This window comes from Cyprinus carpio, chromosome B22 (assembly GCF_018340385.1).
Source record: "Cyprinus carpio isolate SPL01 chromosome B22, ASM1834038v1, whole genome shotgun sequence".
Lineage (NCBI taxonomy): Eukaryota > Metazoa > Chordata > Actinopteri > Cypriniformes > Cyprinidae > Cyprinus > Cyprinus carpio.
The window spans coordinates 29,557,607-29,576,498 of NC_056618.1; the positions used below are offsets into that span (position 1 = coordinate 29,557,607).

General features: G+C 34.7%; 1 protein-coding gene across 3 annotated transcripts in view; it reads right to left on the reverse strand.

Annotated features, from left to right (window-relative positions):
- LOC109047605 (RNA-binding protein 20-like) overlaps positions 1-18,892 on the reverse strand; it is a 56,089-nt gene that overhangs the window by 16,557 nt on the left and 20,640 nt on the right. Inside the window, exons 1-5 of one of the 3 annotated variants that reach the window (XM_042749205.1) lie at positions 9,398-9,767; positions 2,986-3,988; positions 2,132-2,193; positions 1,629-1,726; positions 699-796 (exon numbers count right to left, since the gene is read on the reverse strand). In XM_042749205.1, the coding sequence (XP_042605139.1) occupies positions 699-796; positions 1,629-1,726; positions 2,132-2,193; positions 2,986-3,783 (1,056 nt within the window). In that variant the 5' untranslated portion in view covers positions 3,784-3,988; positions 9,398-9,767. Of the gene's footprint in view, positions 1-698; positions 797-1,628; positions 1,727-2,131; positions 2,194-2,985; positions 3,989-9,397; positions 9,768-18,892 lie in introns of those variants that run through there. The other 2 variants (XM_042749204.1, XM_042749203.1) reach the window with 2 other exon arrangements.

An 18,892-nucleotide genomic window follows, 5' to 3' on the forward strand; every position in this document is an offset into this window, starting at 1 on the left:
TCATTGGTGGTAGATTTTTTTCTAATCACTCAGCACTGGCAGGTCGGGCAAAAAGTTAATTTTGGAGACTGATCACAGAGCTAAATAAAGTGCCTAGACAACAAAAACTAGTGTTAGTTTTCAAATGGGACAAGATCTGTCTGGCCTGATGAATTCCCACTATATTACAACAACACAACAACATAACTTCCTGATCTGAGTGTGATCGGCACCTATTCATTTAGCTGCATATGTACAGTTGATATGGTTGGTTTTGTAGGATATTTAGAATTTTTTATATTGTTTATATAGTAACATTTTGGTGTTGGTGATATTGAATTTTTAATTGTAAGCAGTGACTGAGCTGTACAATACTGCTGGCTTCCACCTGCTCTCAACAAGCTCTAGCTGTGAAGATGGCTCACTTGTGGTTTGAATAATAACCGTTAGACTGTGATAATAAACACTAAGTAATCTGTCAGTCAGTGAAATAGTGTGACCTAAATATAGCATGCTCTGTATCTCAACGCTCTTGGCTTCTTTATAAACCCTGTGAGCTAAAGGTGGAACAAACAACGCTATGAGATAAGCCAACAAAAATTCACAAATAAAGACCTCATCAAATAGAGCTAGGTGAATTTTTAAATTCTAACATTTTTAAATTACGTTTCTTAAAAAGTCAACATCGAATATCATGTGAATCTTTGCCCAATTCTAACCTTTACCCCTGCTTGGTGCGAAGTAAATCCTGCCCCTGTGAGAGGAAATAACTTCATGGATGTGGCAGGCAAATATGAAGCACTTCCAGTTGAAGCATCTGTAGGAAACAGGAAAAGGCATTTCAGGTATCCAAATATATGTTTTTATATGATAAATGTTGACTACAATTGTGTACAATATATCTAATCAGCAAACTGAGGAAACACTACATACTTAGACCCCATGAAATAGTTTGACTAAAGTAATTCTGTATTATGTTGATGTATTTCTTCTGAAACAGGAAGTTGGGACAAGGAATACTGAAGGGTTTGTAGTTCTTTTTAAAAATAGACAATAGCATTTAGTTTATGTCACTGTCCCGCAAAACCACAGAAAGTCACTTAATTTGCAACCAAATGATAAAAAAGTAGATTGAATCGAATTAAAAAGTAAGCATGTTAGCATGACTAAAGACACACAGTTGAACCATGTTGTGCATCTTGCTAATGCTAGTCAATGGCAGGTGGTATTGGAGAAGGGACATGTTTTGTCAACATACTAGACAAAACTAGTAAGAACTCTGAGTACAAGATGAATCATCAATATTTTTTTCAAGGACTGTCTATTTTGTCTAATTTGTTAACTTTAAGAAGTGCACTAGTACATAGATGGCCTAAAATCTAACAAACATGTTATTTCATGGGGTCTAATCAAAAGATATCAAAACAAGGAACACATTCAATAAAGAATGGCCAGTGAAAAGTTTCTGACAAACACAAAAACTGGTGTTAGCAGGCGTCACTCAGTGTGCCGGTCTGTAGACACTCCGCTCCCTCACCACTGTACTGACAGCCCTAAAAATAGATTCCTCTAAAATCACGTCCCAGAGCTTTCAGTCTCCTGAATTTTCAGCACTTACACTGAAGAACAAATTAAGAGATTTGACTTACCTCGATTGGCAGCCGACGTGTATGCCATAGTGTTACTCAATGCCATGTTGAGACATCCTTCAGACGACACTGGAAAGTGCACTGCTCCGAGCGTCGGGCTGTGAAGGGACAGCACTGCATTTAGATCCTAAATCCCAGTGCATCTGGTCTGACTATATCTTATGACACAGCTCAAATTCAGGTCATAACCCTCTCTTTTTGGAAGAAGTCTCTTAATAAAATAACTCTGCGTTTACTACAGAGATTGTCTGTACTCATAAAATGCTTAACAAGAGTATCACAGGCGATGACCGGAACATAGCAAGGATCAAAATAGACCACATACAAACAAGCCCTTTAAAAATATCTTGTTTCTTTGCCAGGTTAGCAACTATTACTGTAGCCGCCCATGGATTAGAGCTTGCTGATTGATTATCACCATCATAAGACACATAAAAATACAACCCATTATCAATTGATGAGTGCCGTAACATGGTACAAATGGTATTTTCCTTTGTACTCACCTTTCGTTGTAGAGCGAACAGTTCTGCAGATGTAACTTGCCCTTCACATGCTGGTCCCAGTCCTGAAAACAACATACACACACAATACGCCTGTCAGATAGACGTCACTATGATCCTTCTATATGAGAGTGAGAGATTCCCCTGGCGTAGCCACAACCCAGGCCAATTATAAAGCTAGTAGTTCACAGCAGAGAAAAGGCGAGCAATAGTTGAGAACGAATGTGATTACGGCAAACTCTTGCAGAACAACTGCATCCTCGCCCCCTCTAAACCTGCCTCCACTCCACACATGCCAGCTTCCACAAAAGCATTCACACCCTAGTGTAACCAATGAGCCCATTTTAGCCAAGTGTCATTAAAATCCTCTCAGTTCTGCAGAAATAACTGGGGAAAAAACAGTTGCTGAAGTCGAGACCTACTGAATCTCAATGGATCCTGGATGCTGGAGAAATCAGGATAAACTTACTTAAAAATAAAATAAACTACACAGTTCATAAGCAGCATTCAAAGCTTAGCATAAATTTGGAACATGTAGGAAAAAGTTAAGAGTCTTTTGAGGTTTTTCTTACAGATATTTGATTTTGGTCACACCTAGTATTTAGATTTGTCTTTGTTATCTGATTGCAGAGGGTCAAAATTAAATACAAGTTAAAAATGTTTTTATCCCATCTTGGGTCATCTGATCTCAACTGGACAACTGGTTGTAACAAAATCTTAAACTGTGTCTGATGCAATCAACCTTCATAGTAGTTGAAAACACATTACATTTGTAGTACAAAATGCTAATCCATCTTTGAGGTTTGTGTGAATGGGCCATTTCCTTTAATCTCAACCAACAAGTCAGATCTACTCACCTTCAGGTTGTAAACCTTCTTCTCACAAATGGTGCACTGATGGGGTAGGTGTGAAGGTATTGTCCCATGATAGTCATTGAACTGGTGGGGTTGCAATTGCAAGGTCACCCCTTCCTCGCCCTGAGAAACCTGTGGCTGCTGTTGAATTCCCCCTTGCTGTCCAATGGGTGGGCCAATTCCTGGGCCACAAGTCGAGTTGAACTTAGGATCTGCTGTGGGTTCCTCTGGGTTGTACAACTCTGCTCTCTGACCAACAAACCCTGGTCCGGGTGGTACCCAACCTCCAGAACCTATTCCTGTACCTATATCCATCTTCCCCAAGTTGATTGGACCTTTCCATTGATCCTTAGAGGCTGATCCCAGATTCTGATCATTGCTTCCTCCCATGAAACCAGTTTGTTGTACTGGTTTTTCAGAGGAGTAGAAGTCTCTTTGAAAATTGCCGTGGACATTGTTTCTGGGTTGTGTAGAGGCTCCACCATACTGTCCTCCATCACATGCTTTACTAGTGACCACTGAAGCTCCTCCCAAATATCCAAACTGCAAGCGACGGTCCGTGTCCGTCGAATACGTTCCAGGCTTTTTGCCAAAATCATTGTGCTGACTAGGTTTCTGGTTAGACACCCCACTGTAGTTTGTGGGCCTGATTCCAGTGGGATTTGGGGCAAAGCCACCACCAACAAGTTGTCCCAGTGCAGCATTTGGTGGTGGGAAGGATATGGGTGTAGGTGGAAAGGCCCCACTGTGGGCCTGGGCCATGCTGGAACCCCGAAGATGGTTGAAGAGAGGTTGGGACATGGCCACATTGGAAAGAACCTGATTCAGGACAGTGGCTGCGGCAGCGGTATTGGTGGTCTGGGCAAGTTTGAGGCGGTGTAGGGTGAGCTGGGCCTGAAGCTGAGCCAGCTGAAGGCTGGCAGGACTCAGCAGCAGGTTCTGACCCACTCCTCCATGAGTACCAGACAGAGGAGCTGACTTACTATCAAGCTTTTCTCCTGAGGTACTGTGGAGAGAAACATAACAGTTCATCAATTAAATGACCATAATCCATGGCAAATGTACACAGTAAAAACTAGTAACTATCCAAACATTCAGCCAGCAAACACACAATGTTCTTCTAATGTTATTTTTATTGTTAATTTAAAATTGGTTATTATTTCCATAAAAAACCTTCCTGGCTATCCAAAATTAACCTCAAATATCTGTTTTAGGAACTAAAAAAAAAAAAAAGAATTATGTTCCGAGAACATTACAGGAACCAGAAACAGTTACATGGGTCACTATTTTAGTGACAGCTTTTAAAAATGAAATGTGTTGTTTTGCAATACTTCAAGGTTTTGTCCAATTCAGAAACATTCTTCCTGGCCAGACAGGGGTACAGAAACTCTGTCCCTGTTTGAGTGGACTGATTAATGCGCTCACATGCTTGCTAAATTTAGAAAGCACTACTATCAATCAAAATATCTGAGCAAGCCTGATACCACTCTAGCTGAGCACACACCCTAAGTGGGAAACCCAAGGGAAAGTTGTAATAGTGGTGAAAGAGGGAACAACAATGTTTCTTAAAGGTACGGACCATGATAAGGGGATTTTTTTAGTCCTTTAACCTCTGAAGTTTTTCATGAAGTTTATTCCAGGTGTTCTGGTGTTTCAAACACAGACCAAGGTTATGCATGAGCAGTCAAGAAACAGCTGGAACAAGAGGAGGCCCTCAGATCTTTTCAGATCTGAATTTGTGCAACTGAATCTTTTGGTGGGATTAGCACCTCACCAGAGTAGTGCTGGAGTCATTTAAGACTATGACATGGACTTACAGGAGCCTTTCCAGATCGTAAAGTTCACACATCAATACCGGCTCTATAAGTTATCCCTTCTTTCTTTAGACCAGAAGATAATAAGATGTCTGTTTTAATACATTTAGACCACCTAACTTAGTGATTACTTTCGGCATGTAAAAAGACTTTCAACCAGAATAAATTTTCTTGAACCAAATCACCTACTCACCCTTTCAGTGATATACTGACGGATTTGTTCCATAAGTTGTTTGCAGTGCACTTCAGACTCAGAATACATGCTCCTTTTGATTTTGAATCTTATATAAGATGGCGGAATATACTTTGAAGTGTTTCACGGGGCTCTATTGGCAACTGGAACATACCCCTTGGTGAATGTGTAAAAATAAACCAAAATATCTATACCCAAAGCACATGGCTACATCAGTATCTCAAGCATTAGTCTAATGAATATAGAGTTGCAGCGAGAGACTGGCAACCAGGCCACCTCTGTTTCAAACACTCCTGATATTTATGAAGGGATACAGTGACTCTCATCTGTCAATGACATTACACAGCAAGAGCCAAGCAAGGCTAACCAAATTCTAGAGTGCTTACATGGTTAGCGCTAATATAATACACTAAAAAATTATGTAGGGAGGCATTTGATTTTATCCTTTAGTAATTGATTGAATTGTGAAAAGTAGACTATCATTGAGCGGTTGGAGGAGAGAAAAAAAGTCAGGTGCAAAAGAAGCTAGTTATACATTTTGATAGAAGTTAAAAAAATTGCTTTGGGAGCATGCGCAATATGACCAAGAATGTGTTTTTTTTAGAAACAAAATGTTTAAATTTAACTTTAAATATTTAAATGTGACTTTAATGTTTCTCAGACCACAAATAAAGAAATATTGATATTAGTTTAATTGTTGTTAGCCCATTGGCTGAACGTCTGATGCATATCACACACAAAATTGAAAACACTTCAGGAGTTTCGAAGTCGTCATCGGATTGGTTGAATAATACAGGATTTCCGGGAGACATGCGTGTCGTATTCTTTAATGTTCTGCCTGGAAACAAAGATGCCATGATGCCAAAACCCTCATGGAAGAAGAAAGCCTGTCTTGTTTACAACTGTGACGAAGAGTACTTATCAGGGTCAACTAAACGGTGGATTTTCAATAGTATGTGAAATATGTAAAGTTTGCGGCACAGAATCTTTAAAAGGTGTCCAATAGTTTTACACACTGGTCTGTTATTGTGGTGACATTTCCACACCCCTAAACATGACGTGGCACAAAACGAAACACGATTGGTTGATTTACCTGTCAGTCATATGGCCTTCTGGGCGGGCATTGGTCATTCAAAGTGCTCAAGGTTCCCAGACCTTCTGCCGTCAGTCTGAAGGTCTGGCTCAAGACTAATTAGCACCTAGCTAAGGGTTTCTGATGCCTCAAAATCCTTTCAAAAATCAACCATGGTTTTATTATAGTAAAAGTGTAGTAACCATGGTATTTTGGCATATTGACTAAAATTTGTATAACCACAGCTTTCCTACAAATATCATGGTTAAACTATAGTTAGTGTAGCAAAACCATGGTTAATTTGTGGTTATCATGGTTAAACTGTAGTGACCAAGGTTTTTTTTTTTTTTTTTCATAAGGGAAGGCACTTCATATCTTTGTGGACATTAAGAAATGCACATAACAATATTAGTTTTAATAATGGATTGTTGTTAGTATGTTAGCATGTAGCCTAGGGCTTCTTTTGCCTTGAAATGTACTTTATACCATTGTGGACACAAAGAAAACCAAATTATATATATTTATTATTAGCCTATTCCTCAGACCCCAAACAGCTAAAGATACTAGTTTCAAAAATGGTTTGTTGTTGGCATGTTAGCATGTAGCCAATGGTTTCTTATGTTCTGAGAAGCACTTTATGTCTTTGTGGAAATTATAAGATGAACATACATTTTTATTTTATTGTTATAAGCAGTAGCAGCAGTTTAAGGACAGTAAACTGGTACTTAAATATGGGTGTATATTACCACATTACTAGACATGTACAACCTGGCATGTGAAACGGCATGCGAAAATGTAATGGAAATCTTGGACTAAGACACAACATACATAAATTAGATTTTATGGTACAACTGGCCTTTGAGACCCAACAGCTGGTCAACTATAGCATACCACGATTAAGAGCGCAGAAATGGAGCCAACGATGGATTTATAAAGTCTAGCTTTATGGTTGGCATGCTATAAAATGATCTTACACATTGTAAGTGCATGTTAACGGAAGGACCGACTCTCTTAGGTTAGGTTTCAAAAATATTGTAACGTTAGTAGCACGTAAGTAGTGCTTAATACCTAAAGCACATTTGCCACATTTATTTAAGATTATTTGAATAGATCCGTTTGACAGATTAGTTTTTCTTCCATTAAAACCGAATTTGTGCAATGTTAGTATGTTGTAATGTTACTTTTTTTGCATTTTGTTGAAAATGTATAAAAATAATTATCATTGGAAAAATCTAAACTCTACATATACAAACATTTTTGTCTGCAATTTCGTTTGCATGGTTGTGCCATTAAAGAGGACCATTGGACATTACGGTGGCATCGTCCTATCTTCATGACTCAAAAGCCCAAAATATACCAGTGACACACAACACACCACGTTTAGCTACCACCGCAAACTAATACTGCTCTCACAGTTGCCCGCTCACTTCTGTACTCAAGTCGTCTCATATAAGCATAGGATCCAGGCGCCAAATGCTCTTTGCCAATTAATACAAGCCTGTCTTAGGACAGGAAATGTGCGTAGCATAATTATACGCTATTGTGCATGTACAATGTCTTTGCACCAATCAGGGCCGTGGGAAGGAACAATCTGCGTGACTCTTAGTCTATCTCTAGATAATCCTGGGGTAAATTGGCAAGAGTACAGAGGTCATGGCCCGCCGACCTCATGATGTGACAAACTGTCCCGAAAGCAACTGTTCCAGTTTATAAGAGCTAAACTTTTATTGGCTGGAAATGCATGACATCATGCTTCAGATACATAATTTGTTTTTGTTTTTTTGAGAAAGAAATTAATATGGTAACACTTTATTTTATAAAATCATACTATGTACTTTTACTCATACTATGTACTGCAATTATATTACAGCAATTATAATAACTGGGTAATAACTTGCTACTAACCCTGAACCTACCCCTAAACCTAACCTTAACCTCCTATTACCCAGTACTTTCTTGTTAACTACACTGTAATTACACTGTAAGTACATATACTGTAAAATAAAGTGCAAACATTAATACTATTATTCTGAAACAATCCATTAGTGTTAAAGTTTTAAAATATGTTGCTAAAATATTTATTACAAAAGATGAATGCTGTTCTTTTGAACATTCTATTCATTAAAGAATCCTGAAAAAAAAAATGTGACAAACTTGTAACATATTGTAGTATATTACCATATTCAATTACCGCTTACAGGGGCATGTGGTGTCTGAACTGTAATGTACTGCATGTAGAAGGTTTCTTTTCACATTGGCTTCAAATGCTAGCACACTTTATTGAACAAAGTGTAAACATACAAATTATTATACATTACAAATTATGCTACACTGTGGTGTTATCAGCTGTATGTGCAATAAAAAAAATATTGTTTATTTACTTTTATTTAGTTATTTATTTAATTAGCCATCACAAAATATTATATTTTAACTATATAAAAATGTTTTTCAATTGCAATATGTAGCTAATAACTTTTTTAACCAACTTGTTTTGTTTGTTTGTTTGTTTGGTAAATCAATAAAAGAATCCTTTCTTTTTTTGAAATTCAACAAAAAATATTATTTTAACATAAAATTATGTTAAACTCTACTGTAAAAAGTGAACATGTTCAATTGTTCAATTAAGGACAGTTTCTAACCTGGTCTGGTACTTTTAATTTATTAGTGTAACTCCATGTACACTGGAAAAAAAAATGTGCAGAAACAATTTTCACTCAGAAATTGAGTTTTGCAATTACAAAGAAACTGCAAGTAACACTGAATTTAATATGAAATTTTATGAAGTATTTCCTTGTACTCCAAAAATAAATTACCCTTACACTTATTATTTTTTATACAATGTCATTTATTTTTACAGTGTAATGAGGTTGATTCAGTTAAATTAAATGAATAAAATTAAATATCTTTGACTTCAATTAAACCAGTTACTTTAGATGTTACCACACTACATTTTTTGGGATCACATCATTTTTAAATACAAATTTTAAAAACGCAACTAAATACAAAAAGCAAAAATTGCAACAGCCTCCAAGACTGCTCGAAAAACTTCTCAATGTTACATTTCAAAGAATCGCTTCATTAAAACCAACACGCATCTTTGTCTCGGCGTACAACTCCACATCTATCACACTGGTCCAGAAATGCCACACCACAAACATTTTCTCTTCACACTTTAACAAACTACATCTGAAGGCCGCGTTCAGAGAGGAAATAAATTAGCCCCTTGAGATGTGTGACAAAGATTTAAAAGAGCATTAAATCCAAGAAACCCGGCAGCCACTTTACAATTCATGGCAGAACACACAGTCAACACATCAGCAGGCCCCTGGCTCTTACCTTGCACTGTTCCTTCACTCAAGCCAATGACTTTCTGTCTTTATAACGACCTCTGCTCAGATCCAGCAGGACTCTGAGTTCACTAGCCGCCTGTAGTTCCCTTTGCCATGAATGTGTGCTGCTCCTACAGGCTGATTTGGCCTGGAATAGCGGCTGGAGTTTTGAAGAGTCACATGTGCTTCACAAAAGTGTGTGAAGGGAAAACAGGGAGGGCGATATTACATGAACTAACACCATATGGATGAAACCATTTCCAAATGGGACGTGCCTTCCCATCCGATGCATCAAATATAGTTTCTATACGCATACATATTTAGCAGATGAATGAGCTTTACTTTACCATGTTCGGCAGCTTTTAATTGAATTTAAACTCATTTTCTAGTTACATTTTAACTGAGCAGAAGAAAATAAACAAACAACCAAAAGAATTATGTGTTTTGTAAGTATAACCAAAAGTATTTTTTATTTTTTTATTTTACACAATTCAGATTTGCAGTAATAAACAGAAAAATAACAGTATTTATGTTGTAAATTGTTGTAGTCATTATTAAGATCAATTTAGTTTAATGTGGTTTCAATTCAATGTGATAACTGTGTACTAATGTAGTCATGTTGATTTAATCATATTAACATTAAACAAATAACAATAATGTTTTTGTTTTTTTGTAAAACAACTAATTTATTAGTATGTATGGCCAATTTTAATTAACTACACTGATTTTGTAAATAAAACAAAGATTACTGGAGTATTCTACTTCAACATTTCATGTTTGATTCAACTTGTTACTTGCTTTGAAATTCTTTGAAATTGTTTATGAAATTTACTAGTGACTTATGAGTGAAAATTGTTTTTACACCAATTTTTTTTTCAGCATAAAGTGCATTCTATTGACTACATATAAAATGCATCATATTCAAGAGTTAATTTTAACAATGAACTCCTAATATTAATTTCATTTTAGTTTGCAGATTGTCTGCAACAAATGTTTTTCATCTTTAATGGACAAAGGATACATACTGTATTTTTATCTATAAGTTGATTCAGTCATATTAAAAACTATTTAATTAAATTACAAGGTTAGTTTAATTAAATATAGCTTATTTTAATTAAAAGGTTCATTTTATTTAAATAAAAACTTATTACCACATGAAATGCATTTTTAGGTTGCCTGACAAAAAATGTAAGCCACACAAATTTAAGTAAAAAGCGAAATATGCATGTTATAATACGAATGTTAAAAATATGCCTGTAGGCCCTTTAGAACAGAATAAAAGTGAAATCTAAGTGAAACATGAGCAATCCAAATCCAGACAAAAATGTTCTCCGGGAGTCAAGTACAAGTTTGTAGGATAATGTTAGAGTATTAAATCCTGAATGTGATCCTTGTTTTGACAGCATTCTGTCTTTGCCAAGATGCACACCTGGCTCTGAACTTCATTTGTCAAGTTTCTCTCTATTCTAGTTTTCCCATTTTTAATTACCAACATCCATGCTTTGGAACGACAGATGAGTGCTATCATCTGCTTATCATGATAAACTGAAGCGCTGACAGCATCTGGGATAAAACGCAATTCCCTGACAGATCTACTTCAACTATTGGGAATATTATCACACAACAGAAAGTCATTATGAACCACAAACACATCCAACCTTTGGGTGGAAAGATTTGATAAAATTACTGATGAAATCTGAAAATAAATAATACATAATCATGCAATAATAAAAATAACATTTAATTTTAATTTAAATCTATTTGTTTTTGTTGCAAAACAATGTAAATTTTTCGCTAAATTGCAATAGTACTGTAATCAATAATTACTTTAAAAAAATTATAAATGATAATACATTTTTTCAGTAATTTGCTATCATAATGTAAATCTTGTAATGGTATTACAAATGTAAGCTATTAAGAATGAACAACTTTGTTATTTTATTTTAAGGTTTAAAATGTTCTATACCATTAACTCCACGGGTAACAGCTAAAATATATATAAACTTAAAATATGCAAAGTAGCCCATATTATAAGAAACATAACACACATCTAGTAATTTAGGAAAATTTAGTGTAAATGTTCATCACATTGTTTTCACATTACTTTATGAATACTCAAATCAAAATTTTGGGTAAGTTAGATCCTTTCGTGAAAATAAAGCATTGTTCCTCTATGGACCATAAAATTAACATTATATTTAATTTCACGCTTGAATATCCCATTAAGTAACAGACATTTAAGTTTATTTTATATAAATGATTTTAAGTTTCTATTGATGGCAAGATGCTTTCATGGTGTTATTTTTGTCAGTTTTAAACTGTAAAATGATATATATTTTTAAAAACAGTTGTTATGAATTTCTTTGACTATTACTTCATTTTAAATTTCAAATTTGAATCGATTCTTCTTTTTGTTTACAGCCTTTAAATTAAATTCAAATTTAAATTTTAAGCTCATTCTTAATTCATTTCTCAATAGTGCACAGCCCTGGTTGATGTAAAGCATTCTATGAGGATACTTCATGCAATATTTCAAGAATAATTACTAAATGTTACAACACAATCAATTAATCTGAAAGTAAAACCAATGAAATTTGAAACTCGGCAGGTTCAAGTATGTTGACCTCAAACACACATGGTCACCAAACCCCGAAGCCGAGCTGTTTTCAGAGCCGCTGAAAGTGAAAGAAATCTGAGCAAATTCAACCCCTCAAAGATAAAAGACAGGTTTTCAGTTACAAAGTGTCTGATAGACAATCTCATATTTACAAATAATTACATGATCTCGCTATCTGTAAGGTTTTATGTCAAAGCACAAATAAATACAGTAGTTTTGTATGTTGGTTTCAAACACCTGATTTAAACCTCAATTCTCAATTCTTTTGATAAAAATTCAATTGAATTTTTTGTACCTTACCTTTGCAGTTATTGTTTTCTACATTGTTTTATGTTTAAAAGTTTGCAAATAATTTTAAACACAAATACATTAGCATATAATGTTTTATTAATTAATTACTTATTTACTTTAGATAGCAGGTCATGCTCTACACAAAAGTATTTTTCTCAAATGAGGGTTTGCATTTGCATTTTGACAACCCTTTTACAACATACACCCACAGAGGACACATATTGTGGTTAAGTCAGGCGACATTACTTTCTTTTCAAATTACTTCCGTTAATAACATCAACAAACATTATTACATTACTTTATGCTTAATATATTTTTTGATTTAATTTACATACCAAGCAAAATACTAATAAATGCGATGAAACTTTAAATTATTAGCCTATTTTTATATAGACAATAATAGCATTAATTTAAAGTTTGTTACTTACTGTTTGTTAATAATTAGCTAACATATAGGCATTAATATAACAACTAACACAATTTCTTAAATTATACTACAAGTTTGTTACTTGTGATCTTGTTTAAAAAAAAACATTTTGATTATCTGGCAACCATTTATTTCTTAATCAACTACAATTTTAGGTGGTAGTTTTGTAGTGCTCTTCACGGCCTGCCATAAACAGGCCTTTGCACACAAGCGTCCCAGCATCCAATTTCCAGTTAGGAGTGAGGTTGTGATGTGTTTGCATTTAGAGATATGCTTGTGTTTGAGTTCGGACGGGACGACAAAAAGAATTTGAGTTTCATTTACCTTTTTTTTGCCAGAAAGGTGCAAATGTGAGTCAGTCAAAACCCTCTGACAGGTACAATGTGACTGCTGTAAAACTACACCTTTACGCTGATGCCAAAACAAAAGAGAGGAAAACCAACAACACGTGCTGATTAGAGAAATTAAACTGTACTGCTTTGACATACAGGTTTAAAAAAATAAAAATAAACAATAAAGGAAAATTAATCATAATAAAAATGTATAAACAAGTAAAAACAATGTTGTAATAATAATAATATGAAAACAAAATAGAAAAATGAAAAAAAAAACTAAAAGTTAATATGTCCAAAAATAGAAACTATATTAATCAATTACATAATTATTATACATATTACTATCATATAGATTAAAAAAATATGTAGAAAAATAAAGGAAATCACATTCAAAATAAAATACAAACAAGTAAAAAATTATTGTGTAGTAGTAGTAGTAGTAATAATAATAATAAAGGAAAACAAATGCAACAGAAACGATATAAACAAATGGTAAGTAAAAAAGCATTGTAATAAAATGTAATACAATATTAATAAAATGTAATATTAATAAAATGTAATGAAAAGTCACAACAAATTAACTAAATGAGATGAAGATGTGATGTAGTTTGATATAGTTTTTATGAGTGTTTTATTTGATGTTTGTAGTTGAATTTTAATTAAATGTAATTATTTGTTTCTTTTTTATTTGTATTTAAATGAGCAGATAAAAGAGCATGTTGATTACAGATTTCTGACTGTCACCATAGCATCAAGGATATTAGTTGTTTATTGTGATTCTACATTCGACATGCGGCCTAATGAGGGCAGTGTGTACTGGAAGATAAATCTGCTGCTTCAGAAAATCTCATGCTTCACACTAAGTTAACAGAGAAATCTCACACCTCAACTGACTTTTGGCTTAGCTTCTTCCCTAAAATGTAAGTGTATAGGATTTTCATAGCTAAAATCACAAATCTGTTTGCATAGACAACTAACAGAACATCTCTCCTTGCTTTGAGGTATCATTTTTGAGGCATTTGTAGCAAGCGTGGTGTTACCTTAAAAAAATACTTTAAGAAAAACAACTTTCAGTTTGTCTGTTCTAGTTTAAAGGTTGATTTTAAACTATCAAAACAGAAAACTTATTACTATTATTTTAAGATTTTCATTTAAATTTTGGTTGAATTTTGTCATTTTGCTGTGTGCTTTTGTCATTTTTATTACTATTCAGGTTTCATTTATTTTTCATTTGTTTTTGATTTTATTTTCCAGTTTCCATTTTCCAGTTTATTTTCAGTTTTTCGTGTGTCACCCTAAACGTCTGTCTAATTTCCATTTAATCTAATATTTATTTTTGTGTTCCAGTTAACAAAATATTTTAATAGTTTTAGTTAACGAAAATAACCCTGATGTTACATGATTATATACTGTACAAGTTGTGCTGTTTAAAGTCACCATTCGAGTGATTAGTGTTCATTTTGTGTACCATTTAAATAATGTATTTACAAAACAAAATGCATTATTTGTAACTTTATGGAACTTGTATTATGTTTAACAGACTAACTTTATTTTTATTTTTTGAATTAATACTTAGCACATTTTTTTCTATAATTTGAGAACAATGAGAAAAAAAGAGTGTAGGATTTACACTTTTTACTTCGAAATTAAAGGGCTAAAAAAGGGCAGGTAACATTAAATGTGACATCTTGAAATTGAAAGACTAAAATAGTAGTATCATAAAACATAATCCAATCATCTTTACAAATTATTTGCAATACTCCTATATTCTTTACCAATTAAAAATATATATATTTTTTTATAGTCTTTACTCTCTAAACTTACAGCTTTCTCAACTTACAGTGTAGAGTACATCAATGTCCCAAGTCAACTAAAATTCAATTGATGTATGACTCAGTGACCAATCAGATTTTAGAAACACAACTGTCCGTTTCATAAACATCACAGCAGTGACACTATATACAGCTACAGCATAAAATCAAAATTTAGAAAGCAGAAATGTTAAGCACGCATATAATTTTGAACCAGCTTCCAATAAATCACTCAGACATTAACAACCTTTCAGCAAACACAGCCTACGCCACTTTGCCAAGTCATTAGAGTCAGTGCGGATTGGCCATTCGGGGTTGTGGGGAGTGTCTGAGCCAAACATCATTGGGAAGAGAGAGATTTATGATGTTCTGGTGTGACCCAAACCACAGTCTAGTCCAACGGGCAACAGTGTACCATCACAGGCTTCTGGAATGTGATTCATCTGCTGTAGTAACGTCACAACCATCACATCACATTCCCCCGAAAGGTTTTTAAAAGGTCCACATTTAGTCATACCATATGGTGACTTTTACAAGCACTTCTAAAGGAAGAAAGCATGCGTGAACAAATGGGGCATTGTGTCACATATTAATTCCCACATACGAATCCTGATTCTGTAATAAAACCAAGCTATAAATGTAAATTACAAATGTAGCTGTGATATAATTGTGCGTCAAAGGTGATGACTGGTGTTACAGTGTTGGCACAAAGCAAGCAGCCTAAAAATTGTCATTGCCTCAACATAGAAATAAAACTTTTAGACTGGTTTAGTGCCTACTAAATACTCAAGAGTTACATGCTTTTGACCTTTGGAAAAGAAACTCTGGTTGTGATCCAAAATCAGCTTGATCTCATGGTTTTAGAGAAAAAAAGCAGGCATGAAGCTCCACCCTTAAATATGGGAGACTTTACAAATTCATTCAAATTAGCCACCATATGACAAAATGTAAAATATTTAAGAACTGCCATGAGATTCTATTGTCCAAAACTAAGCTGCCTATATATGGAGCATTTTAAATCATCACTTGAATGATTGTCTGACACAAAACATATTGACAGAGAAAACAATCCTAGAATGCTCAGTGATAAATAAATGTTAAGTAAAATATTATATATATATATATATATATATATATTTGTCCATTGGCAAAGTACTTGTTTGACAGGAGATCTGACCAATCTTACCAATGTCGCCGCTGCTATCTGCCATCTTGCCGGACAGCTATGGCCGGTCTCCATAGAAATCCATGTTAAAACGGGGTAAAAAAGATAGACTGAATTGAAACTTTTTCCAATACAACTAAATATAAAAATGTGTGCAGGGTTGCTGTGCAGTTGTTGACTGTGACAGTAACAGAAATAAGCTAAGGAATTCCTTTAAAGTGCTTGTTTGGCGTACCAGAAAATCTGTCATGTCTGGCTAGATGCATGGCTTGCAGCACTTAAGTTAAAATACTGAGTGTGAAATAATAAAATAATATGTTAAATGTGTGCTCTTATCATTCTGAGGACAAAATCCTGTGAACTTCACCCCAAGTTGTATATGTATATGCACATCACATTTTCATCTGTTTTCCATGCAGCTAACCTCGCATCACTTCATGTCATCTTCCCACTCATTAACCTACGGCAGGTCCTTTACTGCAAAAAGACAGTCACTGCGACACTCTAAAGTGATGAAATTGACGCCATGTGCTTTTTAAAAACCATTCTCATAGGTTTCACGTTGGCTCGGAAATTATGTAAATGCACATGCCCAGTAGCGGCAGCTGTATCCCTTCTAGCCTTGACCACAAATCAGACAGGAGAGTAGATTAACTTCGGTAGACTTAAATTTGAAAAATGGTGTGTTCCACGGTTGAAATAAGATACATTCTGATGTTTATTCATGTTTATTTTGTGTTTTAAGTAAATATGAAAAGACGATCGGTTCACATGTTTGAACTGAGGCAATACAGTGATCTGTCACGACACATTACAGAGCAACAAAATGGTATTTATTGTTTGAATTTCTTTAAAAATTACAATTTAAAAGCTGAGAGTCCAGAGACTTTATTTCATACCACAAGTAACCTGCTCTGTCTTGTCTGTCGGTGTGTTGTCAATTTCCTCTTTGCTATATTTTTCACTGCATGAGAATGTGTGTAGTGTGAGAGGTGTTTGTCGGGGATGGCAACAGTAACTAAGGAGGGCGGGTCTTTGTGAACGGTCAATTAGATAGTGACCTATGAAATCAGTTTTTTTAATTCCATTTGAATTTTTCACAAATTCAGTGTTTTCCATTTTTCTGGATGTCGTTTTATGAATTAAAACAAATTTATTACTAAAAACAGTGGTAATCATATGAATGCATACAACTTTAAAAATCTAATGAATCTTTTAAAATGTAATCAAAAGAAATTTGAACAATTCTCATCATTTTATTATTATTATTATGATGATGATGATGCACAACAGAGGTTTAATGTTTAAATTAAAATATGGACGAAATTTTGTAATATTGTTTGCTATTCCTTGAAAAAATTATGTTTGAAGTATTTACTTTAAGAAGTATATTCTGCAATCGAATAACAACATTTACATCATATTTTCCTCAAATTAAACCAAACTTTTATTCTGATGAGTTGTAATGAAGACCTTTGTGTATCTGATGTTATTTTTATTACATGAAATGGTGAATACAGATGTGTAGAACATGAAGACTCCATATTTAAATTAACAGAATGTTTAGTACTTTATTTTCATAGACACTACTCCATATCACATGCTTACATCTTTTAAAAGTGACCTATATCAGCATTTACATTATACACTTGGTGCACTCACAGGTTTGCCAGGTCTGTGAAACAAAACCAGCCCAGCTGCTATTCAGAACTATTCTCCAATTATCCCCGTCACATTTTTTGTCATATTTTCACTGTAAATCATTGATTTCTGTTGGTTTAAATTATGTTGGGAATAGTTTGGGGAAAAGATTAAGTGAAGAATTGGTGCAGAACTAGCCCAATTCTGCAGGCATTTTTGTTTTTCCGCTTTTTTTTTTGAAGTGAATGAGGATTCATTGACAGGGAAGTATCTGATTCCACATATGAATTTTCATATCCGGAAAAATGGGAATTAGACAATGTAATGTAAATACAACATAAATACTTTTTATTTATCCAAATTTTGCGTTGATATTCCACATTGGATTTTGTGATTCCGTCCACATTTTCAATGGTGCGAAAATCATATGGCCCTAGTTAGAGTATCATGTTGTTTAGCTTAGCAACATGCTAACATCCACTAAAATCAGTTACGACACTGCAATTTGTGAGGCGTGCAGAGCTGCTGCATATATAAAGCATTCCAAATCGGTCCCTCGCTAGGTTCCTTTTCAGGATGCTGCCTATATAGGTGGCGGGGCCACTCGCTAGGTTTTGGAACGGAGTTATTTACAGCAGGTCCAATGTTCCTTCTGTCTGAGTGTTCTTGGATACTCTACACCGGTATGATTGGTCGGTTTGGACAGTGGAGATCTGGCTCTAACCCCTGTGCTGACAGCCACAGGAAAAAGATGCCCACCTACCTGCAGGTTGCTGACAGTACATGTCACAGCACGTGTTGAGGGCAGAGGCCAGATTAATTACAGAGCGTTTGGCTCTGGGACCACCAGCCTATGAGTATTCTAAGTCCAGTCGGCTCAGCACATCATAATGTGGACTACATTCAACATTCACACACTCAGGCCAACACAGACGGCCTTCAATCTGTTCCACACTTTCTCAAGTCCAGTTGCACCAAAAAAAAAAAAAAAAAACCTTCAAAAAGTGGAAGGATGGACTTCTGTGATGTGCACTTCCATCATCTCCTAAAAAAATAATTTATCCATAATTTATATGGCCCAAATCTTGTTATATGAACAATCATGTCTTTATTATTCCAAGGTTGTCCAGTTGCCAGATATTGTATGAAACGCATCCTACTCACACAACTGACACATACAAATGTCAACCCATTTGTGACCTCAACCTGGCAACC